At 48.4% G+C, this 26,314-nt stretch overlaps 1 protein-coding gene across 2 annotated transcripts in view; it reads left to right on the top strand.

The window, feature by feature from the left end:
• Positions 1-11,271, top strand: part of UBE2K (ubiquitin conjugating enzyme E2 K) — a 400,326-nt gene extending 389,055 nt beyond the window's left edge. Inside the window, exon 7 of one of the 2 annotated variants that reach the window (XM_069631775.1) lies at positions 9,933-11,271. In XM_069631775.1, the coding sequence (XP_069487876.1) occupies positions 9,933-10,007 (75 nt within the window). In that variant the 3' untranslated portion in view covers positions 10,008-11,271. The remainder of the gene's footprint in view (positions 1-9,932) is intronic. The other variant, XM_069631776.1, reaches the window with a different exon arrangement.
• The last annotated feature ends 15,043 nt before the right edge of the window (positions 11,272-26,314 follow it).

The following is a 26,314-nucleotide window of genomic DNA, read 5'->3' as shown; positions in this document are numbered from 1 at the left end:
GCCTCTGGAGGCCACAAAGCTAGTCACTTTTGTCAAGGCTCAAGTAGTCATGAAAATGGAAGCGAGGACTGGTGGTGGACTCTCCTCAGAAGATCAAAAGGCAGGTTCTCGGAAGACCTGGCATAGTGTCACCGTCAGCAGATCTTAGACAGTTGCACGTTCCAGCGGGGTCGGATTGGTCGGTTTGTTGGCCTGGCCAAAATCACTTCGAAGGTGAGGCCCTGGGGGCCGGTACCACGCTTGGGCTGGTTTGGGGGTTACTACGCGCCTCCCCAAGTTCCCGCTCCCGAGCATATTGTTTGTCGTCCCCTCTTTCCTGGGCATGCACTGCTGACTTTTTTAGTGCAAGAGTTTCATACATTTGACTGTTCGCTCAGACTTGTCTTATACTCTTCTTTGTCGTTGTGCTTCTTTTGTTTGGAATAGCAATCACGCTAGTCTAACGAGATAAACACCTACACGAACGTGCCTTGTGAATGATGGTGTGAAGGATGGATGCAGGCGCTGGACCAAAAGCTGAGCAAAGTCTGCACAGCAGCTGGCTTGGGAAAGCGACTCAGCGACTAAAGTAGAAACTGTCTCTGTGGACGGTTGGCCCGTCTTCCGTATAATGCAAATACCCAGACTTGTAGGATGCATGCTTCACTTTCTTTGTTCCATTGGGGGCGACGTGCTGTAGCATCGATTCATGGCCTTTAAATACCCTGAACGGTGCAGCTTCCGATCTCCTTTAACACAAACGCTGGGAAATGGCCATGACTAGCTAACGCCACATTAATCGAAGCCAGGTCTCTAAAGAATGGTTCAAGTGCTGGGGAATCGCCTGCTCACACTTTCTGTCGTGTGACCAACCAGTGCGCAAAAGATGTTTCAGAGCGTGGGGCTCTTGATGCTGCCCATTTCTCCAGCATTGGATCTTTCATGGATTCACATGCTTAGAATATTCCCCGTCGTCAGACTGGGACCCCTCGGTACACATATATAGCCTTTTCCAATAGGAAAACTTCCGACACTTTTGTGTCCTATCTACGTCCTTTTAGGTCCCGCCTACGCATGCTCCGTAGCCCGTCCCCGTATAAGAGGCCCGCCCCTGCGGTTCCCCTTCAGATTTCAACCGTCTCCAAAGTAGTGGGATCTCCTTGTGTTGTCCTACTGTTTTGTACTAGGTTGCGTCATTGGATTTCGAGTAATAATGTCCTCTGTGCCAGGTAAAGCGCTGTTACGTCCATGCGCGACATGCGGCTTAAAAAAGGTTTACGAGGAGGACGGACATATGGACTGCATATGTTGCCTCCACCCTCACCATTCGGCAGATACCTGCGACATATGCAAGGGGTTTTCTCAAAAAACCCTCAAAGACCGGAACCGACACCTGGTGGCATGGCTGAATGATGGAGCGGGGGCATACCCCCCCCTCGGAGGTGGGCTCCACACAGTCGGCGAAAACATCACGCCGCGCGGCCTCGTCGGAACCACCGCCGAAGAAATCTAGACCGTCGGGAAAAGAGTCGTCTGGAAGTCACTCCACTAGAGACTCCTCGGCAAAGAAATCATCCTCATCAAAAAAGCATGAGAAGGAAAGGAAACCCTCCTCTGGCGATCATCACAGATCGACCACGAGTCGAGAGTCCAGTAAAAGCGGGCACAGTGTGGAGAAGGCGGGACCGCCGAAACCACCTGCGAAATCTTCGTCGACGGCGGTCCAGTCATCGGCCGCCTCCCTGGCACAGGGGGCATCCACCGTCCCGTCGACAATGGCGTTGACGAGGGCCTCGTCGACGGGGTTCCTACAGGAGGCCTGGAGTCTTTGACCCGACCCCCCCGGAGCCTTTGCTTCAAGAACAAGCTATGTTGCTGTCCTCGGAGGACGAGAACGAGAGAGTTGCCGGCCCAGCAGACCTAGGGCTACGAGCGGCTGACAAGTCGTCGACGAGGGCATCCGTTACACCGGTATCTGCCCCTCTCCTCAATCCTCAATCGGTTCTGTCGTTGGATATTCTGTCCACGCTTTAGTCCTTGTTGCAGTCGTTGGACCAGCGACTACCCCAGGCAAGCCTGCCACAGTCACTCGTCGACGAGCCGGGCCCGTCCCGTCAACCGACGCACCCACGCACGCCAATCTCAACACTGGCACAGGAGGAAGGTGAGCTACCAGATTCGGAGACTGACAGGGGAGCCATGTCGGATATCTCATTATCCCCCTCCACGGATCCTACCTGGGAGTCAGAAGCTGAGTTGGAAAACCCCAGAAGCCCAGCTCACCCGTCCCCTCCGGACAACATTGCGTCATTCCATTCTATGATGGATAAGGCATGCAAAGAATTTGGTCTGTCCCAAGAACAACAAAAAAAGATTGTTTTTTGTTCGACCACATGGGCAAGAGAAGGAGGTCGGTGTTCTCGATACCAATACTAGACCATGTATGGAAAGAGGGGTTGCAGACAATGAGACACCCATTCTCAGAACCAGCAGTGAAAGGACGCCTAGAAAAGAAGTTTAAGGCTCCAGAGTCGACCCCCAAGTGTTTATCCTCCCAACCAACACCGGACTCGGTGGTGTCGGCGGCAGCAGCGAGGAAGGCAAAGGCACAGCACAAGTGCACGACGACTCCTGAGAACGAGGCGAGACGCCAAGATGCCATTGGCAAGAAAGTGCTCTCCGTGGGAGCGACCACAGTAAAGGCCGCAAACTCTCTGGCAATTGTGGCCAGATACGATAGGGAGATGTGGCACAGACTAGCTCCGCTGCTTGACCATCTTCCAGAAGAACAGAGAAAGGCGGCGATGCTACTGGTCCAAGAGGGTGAGGAAGCCTCAAATCACGCAATAAACATTGCGGTGGATCTCGCTGAGTCAGGCTTCAAGCAAGTCAACAATGGGGTGGTATTGCGTCGACAGTCATGGCTTAAGTGCACCTACTTCAGGCCAGATGTGCAATACAAGGTCTTAGATATGCCCTTTGAGGGAGACCTTCTTTTCAGTGAAAAGGTGGACGAGGCCCTAAAAGGGATGAAAGAAGATTCGGACACGGCACGTTCATTGGGTGCCCTCCAGAGTGGCAGAAGTTACAAGTGTTTTCGTCCCTTTAGAGGGGCTTCAGGTAATTCAAGATTCTCTTCTGGAGACAGATCCTTTGCCAGATCGGCTTACCCCTCCCAGGGATACCGACATGCCTCACAATCGGCTAACCGTCGAAGAAACTTCCAGTCTTCCAGAAAACGACCATCATACCCGTCGTCGGCGAGAGACAAGCAGAATAAAGATCAGCAGTGACATACAACACACCGTTCTGGGGGGGAAGAGTTTCAGCCTATGTCGACGAATGGGAAAGGATAACGACGGACCAATGGGTGCTAGACACCATAAGAAATGGACACTCTCTGCAATTCAAACACAACCCTCCGCAAATTCCACCTGCGTTCACCGCTCAGTCCCATATGAAGGTACTGCAACAAGAGGTTACACCCATGTTAGCGAAGGGCGTGATAGAATTAGTTACAACATCACAGAGAGGTCAAGGAGTCTACTCAAGATACTTCGTCGTAAAAAAGCCGAACGGCAAATGGCGTCCCATTCTAGACTTACGCGATCTCAACAAGTCCTTAAAGAGCCTGAAATTCAAGATGCTCACTCTGCAGGAGGTGATCCGCGCAGTTCAAAAGGGAGATTTCCTGGCGTCCCTGGATTTACAGGACGCCTATTTCCATATTCCAATGTGTCAGAAACACAGGAAATTCCTACGCTTTGTAATAGGGCGAACTCGCTACCAATTCACGGTTCTTCCTTTCGGGCTCAAGACCTCCCCCAGAACGTTCACGAAATGCCTGGCTCCAGTGGCTGCCTGGCTAAGGAAGCAAAGCCACCACGTATACCCATACCTCGACGACTGGCTGGTAAGGGGATCCTCCCCAGCGTCGACCAACATAAGTCTGCAAGCCACCATGCAGCTTCTACAACGGCTAGGATTCGCCATAAACTTCGAGAAATCCTCTCTGCGGCCATCGAGAACACTGGTATTCTTGGGGGCACAGTTCGAGACTCAGTTAGGGCTGGTGAAACCTTCCCTCGACAGGACCTCAAGACTCATTCAACAAGCGGCCCGACTACGGCGAAACACCAGGATCTCAGTGAGAAAGTATGTTTCGGTCCTAGGGGCCATGGCATCCTGCATCCATCTGGTGAGAAACTGTCGACTATTCATGAGGCCAGTCCAAGAATTCCTCGCGGATCGATGGACACAGGCTCGGGGATCGTGGTCGGACAGGATAACCGTCGACGACGACAAGCTACGTCGGACCCTTCAGTGGTGGCAGAGTTCCCACAATCTGAACAGCGGTGTGCCCCTACAGGAGCCGGAGTTTCAGAGCACCATAGTTACGGATGCATCCCTAACCGGATGGGGAGCGCACATGGGTGCTCTCCAAACGCAAGGTCGCTGGTCTCCAACGGAGTCACTCCTACACATAAACGTACTGGAACTCAGAGCGGTACGATGGGCTTTGAAGGCGTTCCTACCACACATCAAGAGTTCGCGAGTGCGAACACTGACCGACAATACAACAGCCATGTTTTATCTGAGGAAACAAGGAGGGACACGATCAAGGACTCTTTCCATAGAAGCCCAGAAAACATGGCATTGGGCAGCGAAGCACCGAATTTCCCTCGTGGCTCATCACCTTCCAGGAGTGAGGAACGGCCAAGCCGACTCCCTCAGCAGAACCATGGCCCAGATACACGAGTGGGAAGTGGACACGGGTCACTTGAGGAAAGTGTTCGAGAAATGGGGGTCAACCCCCGCTGGACGCCTTCGTGACCAAAGACAACAAGAAATGCGAGCAATTTGCAAGCAGATGGCCCCAAGAGGGGTCGGTGGGGGAGGCGTTCTCCTTCCCATGGACGGACATGTTCCTCTATGCTTTCCCCCCGTTTCCCCTCATACGGAAAACAATACAGTGGATACGCAGATACAATTGCCAGGTGATTCTAGTGACACCATACTGGCCGAGGCAACCGTGGTTCTCAGGATGTCCATCCTCAGACCTCCCATCTGTCGCTGGAACATCCCATAGCGTTTCCGAAAGTCCCGTACCTTCTATCCCGGGACAGAGGCACGGTGTGGGATCACGACCCGGACAGTCTCAACCTTACGTCCTGGCTCCTGACTTCTCGGAGTTCGGCGCCTTAGACATTTCAGAGGATTGCCAAAAAATTGTACAGGCAGCTAGAGCCCCTTCTACAAACAAATCCTACTCCTATAAGTGGCGGAGGTTCTGTGAATGGTGTAAGGGGCAACAGGGCCCACAACCGTGGTCGGTGACGCCAGAACAAGTTCTACCTTACCTGCTCCTCTTAGCGGAGAGGGGATTATCCTTCACATCGATAAAGGTGCTCTATTTAGCGACAGACTTGTAAAACACTTCATGAGGGGTTTATTTTGAGCTTTTCCCCTGGAAAAACGTTTCCCCCCCCGACTTGGAGTCTCAACACAGTGTTGGCAGGCTTAATGAAACCGCCTTTTGAGCCTATGGCCACGTCCGACATAAAATTAATTTCGTGGAAGTTGGCATTCTTGATTGCTATCACATCAGCTAGAAGAATCTCGGAACTGCAAGCGCTGGTCGTAGACCCGCCATACCTAAGATTCTTTAAGGACAAAGTAGTCCTGGCAACTAATCCTATGTTTGTCCCAAAAGTTCTGACAGTGCATCACAAACACTCGTCCATTGTTCTCCCTACTTTCTTCGCCACACCATCATCGGCAGCAGAAAAAGCTCTTCATACCCTGGACGTTAAGAGGGCTCTGAAATTTTACCTACATCGTACACAGGAATTCAGGTCTACCAGACAACTGTTCGTCGCGTATGGTCCGTCGACGAGAGGAAAAGCAATCTCTAAACAAGGATTGGCTCGATGGGTCTCATCGACGATTGCGTTTTGTCACTCTAAGGCCGGAAGGCCACTGCAAGGACATCCTAGAGCCCATTCTACAAGATCGATGTCCTCCTCAACAGCTTTGTGGGCAGGAATTCCGTTGACGGACATATGCCAAGCGGCGGCATGGTCAGTGCCCCACACGTTTACCCGCCACTACTGCCTTGCTAGGCAGCATGCGGACGAGGTGCAGATGGGAAGAGCTGTCCTGCGCCATCTGTTTCAGTAAGGTAAGCTCCACGCTGTGGAGAATCTGTTGTCTACCTTTTTAATGACAGTTCATTTTATGTGGGTAAGGTTATATGAGGTAACTTATTCCTACTGTACATATGCATTGTGTAGTATGCTGAGGGTATATTACATTACATTCTCACCACCGTCTCAAGTGTTACTGCTATACAATCTATTCTAAGCATGTGAATCCATGAAAGATCCAATGCTGGAGAAGGGAATAGTTTCTTACCTGTAACTCCATTTCTCCAGCATTGGTATCTTTCGTGGATTCACATGCGCCCACCAACCTCCCCGGAATGTAATGTATTTAATGGATAAAATTAACCCTTCCTACTTTGGAGGGGCCGAAATCTGAAGGGGAACCGCGGGGTCGGGCCTCTTATACGGGGACGGCCTACGGAGCATGCGTAGGTGGGTCCTAAAAGGACGTAGATAGGACACAAAAGTGTCGGAAGTTTTCCTATTGGAAAAGGCTATATATGTGTACCGAGGGGTCCCAGTCTGACGACGGGGAATATTCTAAGCATGTGAATCCATGAAAGATACCAATGCTGGAGAAATGGAGTTACAGGTAAGAAACTATTCCCTTCTGCATTTGATACACCAGCAGCTAAACACACCATGAGGCGGCAGTTCCTTCTGCATAGTCCATTTCTCTCTCATGCTCGGGACAATGTTCTTTACAATAATGGAGAATGTGAAAAAGCTCAGGGCTGCAAGGCTGGGGGGGTGAGGGTGGAGGGCAGAGGGCAAAGCGCATTATGCTTGGGGTACACTGGAAATGCTTCCCCTGATACCTGCAGTACTCCAAGTCCCTTGAAATGAAATTTGTCTATACACTGCACAATGTGCAAGGGCCGCTGTTATTCAAGCAGCACACGACTAGTAATTTGCAAAAAGTAAACTTAATGAGTCCTAAGAAAAGGTAATCTTCCACCCTTTAAGAATTTGATTGTTTGTGTTTTTGGGATGGTAGACATCATTTTTCTTTGTGATCTTACAGTTTCATGGTGCTGTCAGGAGCTAAAATGAGTGATCACAAAGGAAACATTTAAGATTTTTGAGAGTTCATGAGCGAAACAAACCCCAATACTCGCACTGCCATTTCTCTGCCGCGGTAATGCACTGCGGTGCGTTTCAATGTAAAGTCCACATTGTAATGTCATAATTTTAGAACGCCGCCTCTCCAATATTAACATTGGGAGCTATGTTGAATTGTACATGCATGGTAACTCTCTATTGCCTAAATGCATGTATTTTAATGCTGAGATAGACGGGCTTGTACAGCTATCGGTGGGTATGTTGCTGGTGCTTGTTCTTGAACTGGTTTTGAACAGTGTTACTCAAACCTCCATCACCTTTTAAGAGTGGCTAAATGTTTGAGGTCATACGAATGACATTAGTGTAGATCTGAAATTGTCGATTCTCTGACCTGAGTCACAGCAGCAAACTGGTCATTGTTACTAAAAATGAAGAGCAAAAGCAGACTAACCTAATCAGGCCTGTTCGGGTTTGACCCTCTTATTGCTGTTTTCTGAGGTTCATGAAATTCAGCAGATGCCAGCATTGACAATTTTGTTAACTCCTAGTCCCCACTCCCGCTGCTCAGCCCATGACACGTGCATGTGATCACAGGTTGGGGGAGGGGGGGGTGCCAACGATGCTTCCCGCCTGGGGTGCAATCTGTTGTAAGACCGGCCCTGGGCACGACCCCACAATATCAAGTTTTTCGATTGATAACAAGCTGGTAATTGGTTGTTTTTCCCCACAGTTTTTATAGCCCGCATAACCTCAAAACTTGGTATTTTTAAGGGCCCGGGGGAGGGGGGGGGGGGGGGCGGTTAGGTGGAAAATGTACAAAAATCAACATTTGTTTTTGGTTGATGTATTGGTGCCAGGGGTTCCCTGGGCACCCTGTCATATACTCAAGATGTTAATAAAAACATTTTTTTTAAAAAAACACACTTTTTGAAATGTAAACTAGCCCTGAAGTCTGTGGGGACTTTTTCACAAAGGTGGGGGAAACCATTTGAAGGGAGAGAATTGCAAGGGCTGCACAGTAGGCAATATTTTATTGCAACGATACAGGCTGATGTGCTCTCTTTGTCTGAGATCTCTATTCTATGGAGTAATCTAAGATTTCTAGTGGATGGCAAACCGATCCACTTGAGGTCCTGTTTTGACAAGGTGGTATCTTTTTTCCTACATCTCCATAGTAATACCATGAAATGGTTTAATGTGCCAAAATCACAATGAGTTGGGAGGAACTGGAGTGTGAAACACCCAGTGACTTAGTGTTGCGCCAAAGGGAAGGACAGTGCCACCATATAGTGCCCTTGGAAGGTACCTGAAGTAGCATACCCAGTATATTGAATTGCAACCCCATGTGGCATGATGGGGTGTAAAGAAAAACAGCTTAGAATTGGAAAGAGACCAACAGCAGGATATCGGTGACAATGCATGGATCCTAGTATTAGGTTTCATCACAAAGGTCAACATTAACTTGAATAACTGACTGATGAACCGGAAAGTATACTTCAGCCTATATTGGTGTTGGGCCAAGACGCATGGTCTAGTCCTACTGCCCACGCCTCAATGCTGGTGTTGTGGATATCCTGTAGGATCATACAAACATATGTTTCTAGATGGTGATCTGGTAAAGGAGGTGTAAAAAAGAGATCCTTGTCTGAATCAACATGGTGGTGGTTGCTACTTGAGTTTATCGCCAATTTCATGTTCTTCAGTGTAGTTCCAGATCGGGTGTCACTCCTGCCTAAGATGGCAGCTCTGATGGTTACAAAAACGTTATACTCAAACTGGCACAATAAGAAAATGCTAACTGTGGTGGGGAGTTTGACGAGTATATCAAGTTTGGCAACCACAGAGAGAGTACCCTATCCGGTGAGGAGGACTATCGGCGTTTATCTGTTGGAAATACTTATGGTTCATCAAAAGTATCAAACTAATTATTCTTTTGCATATGATTTTCAGTTGATGTCAACCTTAAGAATGCCATTGATTTAAACATGTTAAATACTCTATTTAAAAAAAGAAAATTCCTAAGCCACTAGAGGCTCCTGAATCCCACCAGAAGTGTAGCTAGTCTTTGCTTTGGAGTTCATAAAGCTGTTTACAAATCATAGCTTTGGAGAGTAGTACTATAGTCCATGACTACTCTTATCCATCTACCAAACTGTGAAATGTAAATTGTTGCATCTTGTTGCAATTTTAAGTCCCAACAACTGCATCTAAAACATTTAAATCTAAAATAATGGGTGGGTTGATGGAGGTTTGGAAACTGGGAATTGTCCACGCCATTTAATATTCACCCTTTCTTCATATTAAGCACACAAACTTGCCAGAGAGAAGAAGATAATGTAGGTGTGGGTGTGTAAAGACAGTAGATGATATCGCTCTGGTTAGCAGGAATATTCCCCCATGTAATGTTCAGTTACACCCGTTGGGCAGAATTCATAGATGTGCAACAGCTTCAGATACCTGGAAAGTTTTTGGGAATCACATTTGAATGTGGGCATCTCAAAGATTTGCTCAAGGGCATTCCATGATGCTCCACACCTCTCCAATTTGAGTCTTTGCTATTCAAGTAGCAGGTACAAATCTGAGATGGCCATCAGCATCTCAGATATGCGCCATTCCATCTTTCTGAATTGGCACCATTGTCATGTGGTTATGTACACAATTAGTATGCTTTACCCATGTGAGTTGAACACTTCACGTCATAACTTTTCTTTTCTCTTTTGTCCACAGAATGCAGTAATAGTGGCCTTGTCTTCAAAATCGTGGGATGTTGAGACTGCGACAGAACTACTCCTGAGCAACTGATAAATGGAATAGTTGCTTCTACAGTCCAGTTTGCCCCTACTGAAGAGCACCACCATCTGTTATTTTTAGAATTCTGCATAGGTTCCCTTTTAAAAATGACACTCTTACCTGATGATGCTGTCCTAGGCACTATTTGAGACTGAGAAACTGCTCTGTAAATAAAGCTCATTAAACGTATGTGTAAATTTAAAAAGGGGAAATACTTTAATTTTTTCTTACTAAATATTGTAAAGAACTGAACCGAGGTGAAACAATTAAAAACAAATGCATAGTTTAGGTTTTGCTGTGACCAGGATTTACAGGTGTGTACTTCAGGATTTTGCTTTACTAATATTAATTATTTGAGTAACATGTGTCAGCGCGATCAAATTGTTCTTTCACTCATTGACAAGCCTACCATTTTTAATACGGATCCTATGTGCCTGTGGATTTGCATGCTTGTACTTTTAGTAGATCTGGTAACTGATGTTTGAACAGTATATCATTTTAAAATTTGGATGTCCTTCTGAATTACTGTTTCTGTAAGGTTGATGTTTACACAACTTGAAATGGTCGACTGTTCACATCTACATTCTTGCCAGTGCTGTGTGCACGGAAAGCTGCTCCACTCCACCCTAAAAATATTACGCCAACACATCACTCAGTTATTTTCTTTCAATAATGTCTGTGCCATTTACAGTAGCCCAACAGCTCATTTTTAAAAAAAAAGAAAAACAGCATATTTTTGATTAAAAATGTTCCAACTGTGGAGGCTTTCCATAGCATCAAATAGAGGTTTTGTTTGTTTGAAAACAAGGAAACTGAAATAAAATAACATTATGTTGGGTTGCTGTTTTTATTTGCCTTCTGTACGGGCCAGTTCTAGAGAATTTTACAGACTACATAACAAATAAGTAAATCTTGATATTTGTGTTCTGAATTTATAGAACCTGTCCTCGGCTGCATTTAAATGATTCATAATGCTTTTGAGAAGAAAATGTCTCCCATGTATATTAATTGCTGTGGTGCGATCAACATTTTGTTTAGCACTATTTAAGAGTTCTGACATGGGATTGCTCGCCCTGTACAAAAATATTCACTCTTTATTATAGAGGCTGTATTTGTTTCACTATTGCTGTATATACCGAAAGTGCACATAAGATTAGAACTGTGTTCTAAATCTGCTTTCTTTAAAATTGATGTTTCTGAAAAACAAATGGAAATCTTACATTTTCTTGTACATAGTCAGACTTTCTATTCATATTAAAATGACATTGCATCCTCAGTTCAAAGATTTGGGAATTATTAGTTATAACTGCAGAAGCAGCACAACGATCTGCAAGTAAAATGTCAATGACTGGATACATTTGTGTAAGCGCAAGCAAAAGGGCATATCTTAAAATGCCACGTAAGCATTTGGTAGTCTCGTTAAAGTGATGTTTTTTAATATTGATGCTTAGTTTGATATTAAACTAAATAGAAGTTATTTTTTCACTAACCTTCAGTACTTAACATGTTTTTGATCTACAGTATGACATTTCTGATTTTCTTGTGATGTGTACTCGAGCAGTTATTTCAGGACTGTACATGTGTTCTACATTCTAATTGCAACAGTGTTATGTGGTAAATGCCGCCACATCATCAAATCATTTATTTTTATTTATAACATTTATGTAACTGCCAGACCCTCATGGAATTACAGGTAAGCAGGTACAATAGATTAGAGCATTAGTCGTGTTTGTCGAAGAGCCAGGTTTTTACAAGGTTTTTACAAAGTTTTTGAAAGAATCAGCAGCGGGTTCATTTCTGATGTTAGCCGGCAAGGAGTTCCGGAGAGCGGGTGCAATGGCACAGAAACTGACCCCTACTGATCTCATTTTATAAACCAGGGGCAGTGGGATGCTGGTACTGGATCTTAAGGAGCGAACCGGGAGGTTCTGGGCAACGCTGGTGTTGAGGTAGAGGGGGCCTCTTTGTTGATACAGTGGTAGGCAGTAGTTTTAAAGTAAATGTGAGCTTTGATGGATAACCAGTGGGCCTCACAGGTTGCTGAAATGTGATCTGATGGTCGTAACACTATTGTTGCGCACAAGGTTTTGTTGTGCAAATGTTGGAGTGTATTGAAGGTGTGGAATCAGCACCATGTGGGGAGTGACATACAACCTGCGGGAGTAAGCAAGTGGATATGGCACCCAAAAGTGGTGGGGACAAACTTGGGACAATCAAAATACAGACAAAGCATAAGGATAGATCAAATGGGGAATTGCGGGAATGGAGTGGTCTTGCGTATATTAACAGGACAAAGGGCCCATGTATAATTAGCACTTAAACAGCCTATACTAAATAGACCATAGTCGACACGGGACATCCTGCTCCAAGCTCATGTTCATCCTTCCACAGGCCAGGAGTGCGTGGGAGCAGAGCTCATGCAGCACATCACTGGCAAACAGAGCCAGCTACAACCTCAGAGTGACGTCAACACAGGGCAGCAAGCCAATCCAACGGGCATTCTGGGATGGATGGGAGGTGCAGCCAGCGATCTGTTCTCAGGACTACGAATGGTGATCAGCAGGTGGTTATGTGAACGGAAGCAGAGCAGCGTGGCGTTCCTGGAGGAACCAATCAAGCAGTACGTTTTGTTTCCCTGGGAGGTGGCCAGACTTCAGAGTATCAACTACAAACACTGCGAAGGTCCATAATCGGAAGGTACCGTGTGACTGCCTCCCTTCCCACCAGAAGCAGGGTCTCAGTCTCAACATGTGCTGATCAATGGCAGAATAATATTCCCCCAGCAGTCAGCGCAAATGTTAGATTACCAATTACATTCCAGGGAGGGGTGATATGCACAGCACTAAGGATATAACTTAACACAGCCAATGACTGTCTTGGGAACGACCGAAAATATGTACATTTTTACTGTTAGTTTCCAAATGCTTAGACTATTGTATTCGCCCTATAAAACTAATGTTCATAGTGAACCCTCTTGTCTGCTCTCATCAGCCAGTGCCTGTCCACTGTCCTGCATGATTTGTGCTTACCCAGCTGTAATAAACAGCATTGCTTCTTGCCTGGTGTGTGCTCCTTTTTGGTTATGAATTATTTATGGTATGATCAGAGCACCCCAGTATACATTTTGGAAGGCTCTACTGAGATCCTCAATCCTCCCGGTTAGCTGAGGGTATCCAAGCCGCCCTCCTTAGGGGGTGAGGGCCCAGTGATCGCAGACCTGATCAACGAGGAGGCCCTGCAGATGCTGAGTTCACAAAGGTCTGCCAGGTCTCGAATGCCACCTGCGTCAGCGGGAGGGGAAGCTTGTACTGGAGGCTCAGTGCCGAGGGTGCTCTGGTCTCCAGGACGTGAGTATAACCGTGCAAGAACATGATGTATCTTGGTGGCATGCCCACGGCGAGGGAGGGATACATTTATTTTTGGTGTCTTGGATGCATCCTCAAGGAGGGAGGACGATCGGCCGAGATAGTAGTCACAAAATAGTGCGGGACAGCCAAAAGGGGCTAGGGGCAGGTGTGTGCACGCCTGCAATAGGCAGAGGCGGTGCATACTTTGTAGCGAAAACTGTTAAATGGGAGTTGCACGTATCATCAGCGATTGTTTAGTTGTATCATGGGGTGAGAATTATGTTGACTTTGTTGTATTTCTCGAAAATATAGAAAGGTACACGCGTGTGGTAGTTGGTGTTGTTTCCATGATACAAGACTCAAGGTGGCAGTCTGTATCAGCAGGTACCTTATTGTAAGATCGCATGCTTGCCATTTTTGCGGCGGTTGTATGCAGATGGGACAGCAGCGGCACTGTCTTTGTTTTAACACAAAACGTGGTGAGCCCGTGGAGAGGGCTGTCTGATACTAATAGTGAGTGTTTTGGGCCTGTGGAGAGGGCCTGTGTGACGAGTGGAGTGTCTGATCGGGCCTGTGGAGATGGCTGGAGTGTATTTATCTTTTTCCCTTGGAGTGGGAGTGTGTGGGTAAACAGGGTAGTGGGGAGACACAAGCAGGGAAAAAGCACAAACATGTTGTATTTAGATAGCCCCCTGGACCATGTGTCAAATTGCCCCAGTATTGGGAAAAATTACTAAAATACTGCTTTCAGTGGGCCCAGGAGACTGCAGGTCAGTGTTTCAATGCGTGGCCCACAGAGGGTACTTTTGAGGGCAAAATAACAGAATACGTTCTCATATCAACGCAGTACAAGGGCTCCAAGCGGAAAAGCAGGCAGAATATACTAGGGCTATGGAAGCTATATGAAGAGACAAAAGGGGGAAAATGAAAAAAGGGAACAGACAGAGCTCACTGCACCTGTCGTATGGTGGCTATCTGTTAAGACCAGCAGCAGGGTATACAGCGGGAAATACTAGGATGGGACGGAGCAATAAAGGACAGGAAAAAGGACTGGGACACTCAAAGGGAGAAGTTGCATGCAGGGGGGGAAGGAAATAAGTACCAGACATAGAAAAGAATACAATACAGATGGATGTGCTATTTAGTGAAGCGGAGCGGGTGGTAGAGGAAGTAAGGGGGGAAACCAAGGGGAACGAGCGGCAATTGTTTTCAGAGAATACAGTTCAAATTAGACGAAGGGGAAGACTGGAAGGAGGGGTTGATGATGAGGCAGCATCAGATGGCAGACTGTTAAGGGACAAATGTTGCGATAAGGATAGTGATGCATGGACACCCGACAAAACAAGGGGGAGAAAAGGGTGAAAGTGACTAGACATGAATGGAGTGACGGGGACTGGTCCACCTCTCTTCGTAGCAGGGTTGGGAAGGTGAAAATGGGGATAACTCGAGTGACTGCACCAGGAGGAAGAACAGATCCAAAGACACTAGTACTGCCACTACTACAGAAGGGGAGAGGTGGGGCGCACATTATATGCCATGGCAGACAATGGACCGGGACAACCTAATGTGCAGCCTTCCTTCACTCATTGCATGGGCCAGTAAATGGAAACGGGCACTTGAAAAAAAAGGCGGTTGGGGTCATGAAATAGAACAGGCAGGCAAAATATGGAACTAGGCAGCATACAAAAGAGTGAAGTTAAGCACAAAGGCTCATGACTGAGCTCCCTTTAATAACTGCAGAGCGCGTGTCTGGGAACTTCTGCAAAGCATTTATCCTGACAGTTATGACTTGGGCACAGTAATGGCCAATAAAATGAAACGCGACGATGACACAGCAGATTATATAAAACTGGTACAAGATTTATGGACACGAGAAGCAGAGGTCATGGGATGAATGCATACTGTTCTATCATATGTTGTTAAAGGGACTTAAAAGAGAGGTACATGCATCGTTGGATAAGATTGTGGGCATTGAAGCTAAGGGGGTAGCCAGAAAAACAGGCAACAATGGTGCATTATTGCAAGCGAAAGCAGGAGAGGGAGAGACCAGCAGCAGAAAATGCTGCCAAAGCGGAGAATAAAAAAACAGAAAAAAACGGGCTAAATATACAATGGAGCAGGCATTGCTTGTACAAGCCGCCGCAGTGGCACCCTGCCTGTGGGGCAGATTTCCTGCAGGGAACATGCCACAGCAAGGGACCTACATGCAGCTGCAGTATGCACTACAATGGGGGAACATCTCCACCTGGGAATTGCATGCAGGGGGATTCTTCCCAATGGGAAGAGGGGTACCCGCAGCAGAGGTGTGGGGAGACAGAGGACCAAGGTATAGAGTCCTCGGATTGTGCTACATATGTCAAAACATGGGGCAGCTGGCGTGTACCTGCCCTTTTGTGCAACAGGCGCAGGTGCAAGCAATTGAGGCAGTACAGCAACATGGGTTTGGCGCCATAGTGGCAGCAGGTCCAGCTTCTTCCGGTAAAGACTCAACAAGCACAAATGAAAAAAGGACAAAGGGAATATTCCTTTCTCATAGACACAGGAGCTACTAAATATTGCATCAGGGGGTGGGGGATTCCCACTGTCAAACAAAGTTAAGGGTGCGCAGGGCTATTCTGGGGGGGGCAGTAGTCACAGATCCAGTTACAAAAGATTTACCTTTTTGGGAAACAGCATCTTGTGGTGCCTCTACTGTACTCCAGACACCCCTATCAATACACTGGGGAGGGATTTGCTCAGCAAACTAAAGGCAAAAATGTCATTCACAGAGAAAGGGATGGTGTGTACCACGCCAAGTATATATTAAACACGCTTGGCCACACTTCTCTTGGCAGCACACGCCCAAAGCACATTGTGAGCACAGCCCTCGTACCCGAGCATGTTTGTGTACAGGGACGAGGTTCTGCTAGGATGGGTCCCAGGTATTAATAAAGGGTGTTCGACTGGCCTCAATTCCTGTTCAGAGCGAAGTGCCAGAAAGATGACATAAAAGGGACCACACTTGTGCTCCAACTAGAAGAGGTGGTAGTGCACAAAGACATGGTGATCCTGTGTGGGACAGACAATGACTGCATGGAATGGCGGACGGTGCTATGCTTTGACCCAACACTGACAATTGCAGGAGTAACGGATGAACAATTGTTCTCTAACAAGGAGGAAATGGTGTTTCAAATACAGATACCTTGTCCAGTACAAGTAAGGGAGAAACTGATACAAATACTGACTCGGTTGGAGAAGGGAGGAGGAGGAGGAGGAGGAGGAGGAGGAGGAGAGGGGAGGGGAGGGGAGGGGAGGGGGGAGAGGGGACAGGGGGGACGGGCACACAGAAGGGGATCTCAAAGTTCCAGAGAACCTATAGACCAAGGGGCCCCACGATGTAGGACTAAAGGGGCAGGGGCAGTAAGGATAAAACTCGAAGAAGGGTGCACTGTTGCACCGGGCAAAGCATTACCCATTGTCCAGACAAGCGGGTGAGGGAATATACTCTACCCTACACGCACTATGACAACAGGGCATTATCCAGCCCTACTCATAAACAGGGCAATACACCTGATAAAGTAATCAAAGGGTGGGTTCATGGCGTTTTGTCCAGGATTTATGCCCCCTGAAAAATATGGTTGAAGTAGTTTTTCCCTTTGTTTTCTATCCTCATTATATTGTGTAACATCTTAACGGAGGTGAGGTACTTCAGTCATCGACTGGAAGAATGCGTTCTTCTCTATCGCACTACACCCAGATTCAAGATACTTGACTGCATTTACATACTGCGGGACCAGATTCGAACACTTGGTTGCCTCAAGGGTACTGTGAGTTGCCCAGCATCTTTAACAGGGTGATCCAAATGGATCTGAGCAATGTACACATGCCAAGCACAGTGATCCAGTCTTTTGATATGCAGTGAGAGTGTAGAACGGATCCAGTATATCTTCGTACTTTGTTAACAGACAAGGGATAGAAGAGAAACAAAGCAAACTTAGAGTATTGTAGGCAGAGGTTGTGTACTTGGGTCAGATAATATCCATTGAGGGGACGCAGGATAAAACCAGAAAGGGTGCAAGTGATTCATTCCACCAGATGCCTTTTCGGGCTATGTAACTACTGCAGGGCATGGGTGTTCGAGTATTCCACACACACAAAACCATTACTGCAGTGCCTCAAGGAGGCACAAAGAGAGAAGTGGGAGCTAAAATGGAAAGCAGAAATGAATGAGAGCTTCACTGAGCCAAAGCTTCTTTCATCTGTCGCCCGTGCTAGCAATGCCAAACTACAGAGAGAAATGTTATTCGTGCTCTCACTCAGACGGCTCAGTGATGACGGTGGTCCTCACACAGAAGAAGCCACAGGGACACATGACAGTAGCATACTACAGCGGTTCCTTGAATCCGGTAATGCAAGGCCAATTCCCCTGCAAACAAACACTTACGGCTGTAGCGTTTGCCGTTGAAAAGGCGGCAACGATCACAATGGGGTGTGTGAGAAACCTGAAGGTGTCTCATCCGATAGTCCCTGGAGAGCTGTCATCCAGGTGACCAGGACACAGCCATCGCTATTGGATCCAGTTCCTGGGATGGGCCAGTGGTGGAGGATCACCTGGATGGGGTGGTCTTCGGGGAGCGGAAGTGGGACACTGACTGGTGAGACGCAGTACCCTCTTCTTATAACCCCTTTTCCCCCATCCTACCCTGTAGGATACTTGGCCCTACCCCCGCCCCTTTCCAACACAAACACTTCCTTACATCATGAAAGAAAATGCACTAACACCAGAGCCATTTACTTGACGTGTACCAACAGAAGGGTTTTCAGAGTCAGGCATTTGACCCTAACTACACACACCTGATGGCCCTTTCCCCTTCCCCACAGGGATAAAAGGCGGAGAACGAGAGCACACTTTGAGCAAGGATTAAACGCACAGAAAAGCAGCTATTCCAGGACAGCAGTTCAAACGGAGAAGAAAGGCAGAGAGAGCAAAAAGGACAACAAGGGGGGAAGTGTCCTTGCCCTTTTCGACCCAAGCCTGCAAAGCCTCTGTGAAAGGACTCATAAGACCGGAACTTGCAACCGTGGTACCGTCCTTGACTCCAGCATCACACGACAAGGTCAGTACAACCGGTGAGTCGGAGAGAGAACAGATAGATAACCGGACGGTGTTCAACAAAGGTTGCAAACTGCAACTTGTCATGAACAAAGAACTTGTGTACTACTGAACTTTTAAAATCGGGGAAAGACCAGCTGCAAAGTGGTCCAGCGCCACGTGGGTGTCCATTCAAGAGAGACTGGCAGGTCCCCTTTTCTTGTGAATAATATAGCAACAAGGGGCCATAGGAAAGGACGACAGAGTTAAGGTGGTCCTACGAGGGTTCAACCAAAATCCCTTGTACAATCGACAGTCCTTATCCCATTACCAAAGTTGTGACAGTGTAAAACAGGCGGGTGCGCCCGGCTGAGGGAAAACGCTGTGTGAACGATAATGTAGAAAGCCTGACTGGGGGCTAGAAAGTTGAGGGAAGTGAATCCTGCAAGGCATCACGAATAAGTGAACTGTGTTAAACTGGCAAATGTGAACCCTGCTGAGGGATGCTGCGAATGAGAGCAGAACATAACACCCCGTAAACATTGTGTCGACAAATGTGAACCCGGCGGAGGGATGGCCACAAGGAGCGATTGTTTGAAAAGATAGGACTCTTTCATGTCACCAGTTGCTGAGATCTTGAACGGAAGGCTGTTGTGAACCCGACTGAGGAAAGCCAAGGTTAGAAAAAGAATCAGAGCCCGGTTGAGGGGGATCCACGGGTGAAAGGTAATCATCCGACAAGAACATTACTGAAAGGAACTTTTTGGTTTGTTGCTAAAAATACATTCGGTCCTGAGGCAAGATGCTGGGTGTAACATACTTGGACACAGTAGGCCCTGGTGTTTTGGAAACTAAATGTTCACTTGTGGTGGAGAAGCCCAGGAGTGTGCTTGAGAGTCCTGTCTTGTCCCGTGCTAAAACGTGGCGAAGGGAGACACCAGTTACACCATCCCGACTTATTTTGTGAACTTTTCTTTGTAACCGAGCGGTAAGCATTGGCAATATTTTATTTTTTAGTATAGGCACTTTCTATTTGACAAGATGCCACTAGGACTGCTTTATTATAATTTAAGATGGGAGCAAACTACGACCATCAGATGTAGGTTTAGATTAGGCGTTTTTCTCACCCATTTATACAGTTTAATAAACACCCTTGAACTGTGATCACGTGTCTCTTTACTGTTGCCACCATGAGTGCCTTAAAGGTGCCGCGTAGTACTGTACACGGAGCACGCATTATTTGCCATTCTCGAGAAATTCAAGAGTACCCTAACCACACAAAGGGCGTCAGGTTATGAGGTAATGTACTAAACTTGTCATTGAAGTAGTGAGGTGCCGAGTGATCAACCAAGCTTCCTTCATCTCGGAGAGCCTGTAGAAGAATGGGATTACATGCATGACTGTGTGCGGCACCTGGACCGACGAAGGGAACATACAGGTAGAGGAAGAAGAGATAGCCGGGCAGACATGGTTTATATTAACGGGTTGTCGAGCATAGACCCAGAGATGGTGAGGAGACTTACTGGAGCAACAGTGGTGTGCACTATAAATGGGGGGTGGGGGGGGAATGTAATGGCATCCCAATTGCGATTATCATCACACTATTCGGCGCAAGCAGCAGAATTAGTGGCAATGATCAGTGCATTAAACTTGATGGAAGGACATGCTGCCAACATCTTTTCCGATTCTGCCTGTCACCTCGATCATATATTGAGGATTAGCACGATGGGAAAGAAGAGTGTTAAAATGAATTGACAGGTCCCCTGTGCAACATGCATAGTTGCTTTAAACAATTGAGGCGCTAAAAGTACCAGCTGAGGTGGCAATCATAAAATGGGCCACTCACCCAGGTAAACAGGACAGAATATCATTGGGGAACGAAATGGCAGACAGGGCTCTGAAAGAAGCAGCCTACTTACCTGAAGGGAGTTTGAGAAGATACCCAGGAACGAAAGAAGGGGCCCCGCTCATGGGGACAGGTAGTTGAGTGAGGATGAAGAAAGGGAGGAGAATTTCGATACAATACCCATAGTTCAAATTATTGAGCTGCAGGGAGAGGCACCAAAAGAGGAAACCGATCTAGGGATAAAACATTGATGATCATTGCCTCCAACTGACCTGATAGGGGAGCAGAATAGCACAGGGAAGCCTGTAATGCCCAGGAAATTGCTAGGTGTGGCATTAGAACTGCTGTACATCCCCACTCATACCTACAAAGAAAGTATAGCATCAGATATTAATGAGTATGTGCCTAACCTGCATGAGAGAGTGGCAGAGTTTGTGGGGAATTGTGAGAAAGATGGGCCTCTTATAGGTATACGATAATTATTTGTCCCTTCCCGCTGTGGTTTAAGGCCCGACCCTGTGCAAAGAATGAGGCAGCGAGTGCTGGAGAGTTCAGGGAGTTGTTCCCAAGATAGGGTATATGTGTGGGAATAAGGTTGGATAATGGCCAGCACTTTGCCAACAAACTTTTTGAAGCAATTACGAGCCTCATGGGAATAAAACAAACATTCCACAGTGTACTGGCCGCAGGTGAAAACTATTGCAGAGCAGATTAACGCTTACTAAAAGAACGCTTGGCGCAGTTAACCTCTACTCTTTGACGAGATTGGCTGTTTTGCCTCCTTTTTGTCTTCCGCAACTCGCCCAGTGCGGATCACCATTTGACTGCATGAATTTGTAATGGGTCGAAGGATGCATGCACCTGTCCCTCCCACATGTTCAACTTCAGACGCTAACCCTAGCTCAGAAATTCTTGGAGATGAAATGAAGGCATATATGACTGAACTGACCAAAGCTCTTCACTACATCTCCCGCCAAGTTCAGCGACGTACCCGTCAGTCGGTCAACAGAGAAACAGCTAAGTGCTCATTGGGGGGGAAAAGACTTTCCAGAAGCACTGCCTCTGCAACCAGGTGATAGGATACTTGTAATTCCACGAGCTCCTTCCCGGATACTGTCTCTTCTAATCTTTAACCAGGTACTCTGTCCTCTGGCGCCACGCTCCTCCCCAGCGCATGTTGATGTCCTTGGGCTGGTGTCCAGCCTGCAAGGAGCTCTTCCCCACATCGGACCCACATGCTCAGTGCCTCTGCTACTTTGGCCCCGACCACGGCTGGGAGGACTGTATTGCATGTGACGCGCTTACACCACGTGCTCTGAAGAACACGTTAGCAAGGTGGAGGGAGCTCTTCGAGAAGTCTCCTCCAGATGACTTGAAGAACTTCGTCAGACACAAGTCATGACTTAAGGTACAGCCTCTTTTCATCAGCACCCCGCAAGGGTGCCTCCTTTCCTAGGAAACACCCGAGTGGGAGGGACCGTACAGGTTCTAGGAAACATCGAGCGGGAGGGATTGTACAAGTTCTAACACCAGCACAGGAACAAAGGCTATTTCAGCTACCAGCTGCCAGGCCGAAGGGTCGCTTGATCCTGCTGGTGAGGTTGCTGAGGGAGCGCAAGGTTCTTTTGCCGGGTGTCCACCCAAGGGGCTATGCCCTACTACCGTACAAATGTCTGAGGGGGCACCTGCATGCAGCACTACCAGCGACTCAGCCGAGGGCAATCCCCCTACCAGGTCTTGTCCTGAGGTGCAGTGTAGGCCTCAAGCTCCACTGCCAAGAGTTCAGGAGGAGGCTGGGTCCAGCGAACCAGGTACCATGATGCAAGCATTTGGCATGCAGCTTGATAAGATGGCCGCTCGTCCGACACCACCCCCATTCGGGGAGCAGGTAGGAGATTTTGAGTGTCCAGGTGGGGACTGGTCTTCACCAGGTACGTGCCTACAGTTTATCCTTCAATGTAGCAAGGCAGATATCCCCCTGCAACCAGCAAGGCAGAGTATGAACAGGCCCCAGCAACCTCCTGCTACTCCGTCAATACCATCTGCCAGCTTGCGAGGACAGTTTTTTTTTTTTTCTTTTTAGATGTTCCTCACGCTGATGAGGTCCCCCTCAGAGGGGCACCATCCTCCAGGATGTGATCAGGGACATGCTGCCTCCAGCCCTCTGCCAGCACCCATGGTCATTCCTCCTATGGCTCTGGTGCCTCTGGCACCTGTGCAGCCCCAGCTGCCCACGCCAGGTCCTTCGATTCCGGCTTCCCTGCCTCCTACAGTTCAGGCAGTTCCACAGCAGCCTCTGGTTCCCGTCCCCACACCTCAGCCTACGGCTCTCAACACTCCTCCCCCGGCTCCAGACCAGTCGGACATCCTGGTGGATGAGGAGGACGACCCCGACACACCATCCTCCACCAAGGCCTTCCACGATCGACTTGCAGGTTTGGCAGAATACTTGGAGCTTCCACAACCTGAGGTTGAACAACCAGAGGTGGGGGTCCTGGCCAAAGTCCTCACACTCCGCTCCTTGACTAGAACAGGGATTCCGATGCAGAGCAACGTTGTTGCCTTGACCAAAAGGGGATGGCTGAAACGCTGTTTGGTGCAGCCCACCAACGGGCACCTCAACGCCAAGTACAGGCAGTTGTAGGGGGTTAAACTCTTGTTGTCGGCACACCCTCTACCACACTCCTCAGTAATTGCCGTGGCCTCCATTTACTCGAAGCCGCAGTCTTCATCGGCCACCTAGTCTTCGGCTCTGCTAGGCAAGGAGGAGAAGATCTTGGAGGCATATTGAAAGGTCAATTCCAAAGCCTCGCTGCACCATCGTCAGTCTAATGCGGATGTCATGCTCGCAGCCATTAACCAGAGGCTTTGATGGGAAATAGCCGACTTCCTTCTGGAACTTCCGGTGCATAGTAGGGCATGCTTCAAGGCGGGGCTGGCAGAAGTAAAGATTGTGGCTCAAGACATAGAGTCTACAGTCGCACATATTGTCACCTCAGACTGAGCCATCTGCATTGCCACAGATATGAGGACAGACTAGCTTCGGGATACCAAGTTCAACCCTGACGTCCAGGAGTGCATATTAGACCTTCCATGCAAGGGTAACGACCTCTTTTATTCCTCCGCTGATGAGGAATTGGATAAGAACAACAACAGTTCCCAGACTGACTGTAGGTCTTGGGCGTAGACTTTGTGAGGATGGACAAGGATTTCGTAAACACACCAGCGTTCTGACAAGGGTCGTGCCTTTGGTGGGTTCTGAGGCTTCCAAGAACGATGGTCCAGGCAGCCGGACCGATCTCTGACTCAAACACCGCCGCAAACAGCACAAGGTAGGGAATAAGGACTTCTTTCACACCCCCCTCCGCAGCCTCAGAGGGGAAAGAAGGCATGACGCTCCCCTCTGGGTCCACGTGTCTCCGGGGGGGCGCAGGCTTTCCCTCCACGCACAGAATTAGTGCACAAGGTTTGCAGATCTGTGGATCCACAGGTTACCGCTTACAGGTCCCTCCCGCCCCTCTCTCCTCCCCTCCCACAGATTGGGACAACTCTGTTGGTGGAAATTCGATCGCTCGTAGAGAGCCTGGCAGTGGAAGAAGTCCCAGCCTTCCAGCGGGGTGTGGGTTTCTACTTCAGGATTTTCTCCATACACAAGTAGAACCATGCTGGGCTGAGAGTTGTGTTGGACCTTTCCACCCTCAACCTTTCCCTCCCGCTTCAAAAGTTCAAGATGATTACCCCAGCCCTTATTGACACTGCAAGGGAGACTTATGTGCTCCCTGGATCAGAAGGACGTTTACCTACATGTCATGGTTTGGCAGCCCTATGGGTCCTTCCTGAAGTTCAGGATCATGGGCTTCCATTTCCAGTACAAAGTTCTATCCTTTGGCCTCAATTCAGCAACAAGGGTCTTTACCAGGCTTATGAATGTAGTGACCGCCCTTCTCAGGGGCCAATGCCACCATATTTAGCCATATCTAGACGACTGGCTTGTCAGGTCGAGATACCTGGAGGTGGTCCAGCATACTCCTCTGCCCTCAGGAACCTGCTACACGACTTGGGATTCTCCATCAATCTTAAGAAATCACAGCTGAAGCTTATGCAGATTCTAACGTTCCTGGGCCTCATCTGGGATATGTGATCCGAGCAAGTTTTTCCCTTGGAGGACAAGATTGCAGCCATCAAGAGGGCTACAAGTAATTTTCTCAGCTGAGAGGTGACCTCCGCATGGTGGTACCAACACCTCTTCGGTACCATGGCGGCATGTCTTCTGGCAGTGCCTTACACAAGGCTCAAAATGAGGAGATTACAGCTGCACTTCGCAGCCTCGCGGGAGCGGGGGGCTCAGCAGGCTGGGGGCAGATAATTACGAATGGCAATTGAACGATCAGGTCCTTCTGGAGATCTTCAACAGATGGGGGGTCATCCTCGGCACCTGGTTCAACAGAAAGAGCTCTGTTTGCATCCTGGCAGGAACAGGGTCTAGGCTCTCTGGGCAATGCATTGCAGATAACGTGGAACAGCATGAATGACTACGCCTTCCCTCCCACTCCACTGGTGCACAAGGAGATCTGCAAGATAAGGGAGTCCCAGCACCTCAACATCATTCTGATAGTTCTGTGGTGGATGGCAAGGCCATGGTTCTCGGAGCGCCTCATCCTGTCGGACCAACCTCCGATACACCTTCCACTGGGCCCGGTTCATCTACTGTTGCAGCAGGAGGGACACGTTCATCCACCCCACCCCTTGCAGCGTGGTTCCTGAACAGGTCACACTGAAGCATCTGTGACTCTCGCAGGCTAACCTCGACGACATTCAGGGTGCTAGAAGCGATGCTTCTAGAAGCCAGTACAAAAGCAAGTGGATTAGGTTTTGCCACTATGTGGAGGCTAAGGAGGCTGATCCTCTCTTGCTCATTGGACGATGTGCTATCCTTTTCAGCACACCTCGCACACTCCAGTGTGCACGTAGACACATGCTGCACCTATCTAGCGGCCATCGGAGCCTACCGCAACTAGGGCATTTTCTCATCTGCCAATCCAGCGATTAAGACATATGACGGGCCTCACTAGGCTCTACCTGCCCATCAAGAAGCCACACCCCGTGTGGCTCCTCAGTATAGTGTTAGGCGCCTTGGCGCATAAACCATTTGAGCCAATGGTGCCTGCGGACATCAGGCTGGTCACCTTGAAAACGGCCCTTTATGGTGGGGTCTTACGTCGGCACAATCCAAGCTCTGTTGGCTTCTGAGCCATTCACTACCTTCCATAGGGACAAGGTGGTCCTCGGAACGCATTCTGTGTTCCTGCCTAGGGTAGCCTCTGCGTTCCACCTAAATGTTCTTCGCAAACCCCAAGCACGATGCTCAGAGGTTCCCGCACTGTCTAGATGTTGGGCACGCACTGAAGTTCTGTCTGCGCAGAACCAAGAGCTTCTGCAAGTCTGAGGCTCTATCACCTTTGGCCGGTCAAGGCCAGGGTATCAGGCTTCCAAGGCCTCCATAGCAAGATGGATGGTTGCAGCCATTAAGGAGACCTAGGCAGGGCAGCACAAACCACTTCCGGCAAACATGCATGCCCATAATATCGGAGCCAAGGCCGCAGTGGTTGCATTCCAGAGACCTGTCCCGTGGCAGGTTATCAGCAGGGTGGCCACGCAAGCACTACTGTTTGGATGCCGGCTCCAGGTCAGACACGGCATTCAGGCAGGCAGTATTAAGGAACTTGTTTTCTTAAGGAGGGTTACCTCTCCACCCTAAGCTACATTCAGTTGTAATCGCCCATGCAGTATGGAGTAAAGAGGATAGGACGTAAGAGTAATTATAAGTTTCCGTAGTGACTAACCTACTCTTAGTCCATAGTCCCACCATCCTCCCCCCTAATAAAACTGGTGTAATTAGCCAATGTTAATATTGTCGCTGCGTCAATGGGGTCTGAGGAGTGGCGCCGGTGGGCAGAGTCAGGGGAGCGCATGCTCCCCGGGCTGCATGCCTCTAAATTTATCGGGGAAGATTTTTTCTGGTGAAAAAGGTTCCATCTCCCGTCCCTAGGAGGGA

Source organism: Ambystoma mexicanum, chromosome 6q (assembly GCF_040938575.1).
Source record: "Ambystoma mexicanum isolate Mex_15411 chromosome 6q, UKY_AmexF1_1, whole genome shotgun sequence".
Taxonomy (NCBI): Eukaryota; Metazoa; Chordata; class Amphibia; order Caudata; family Ambystomatidae; genus Ambystoma; species Ambystoma mexicanum.
This window is presented reverse-complemented; position numbering and strand designations above follow the sequence as displayed.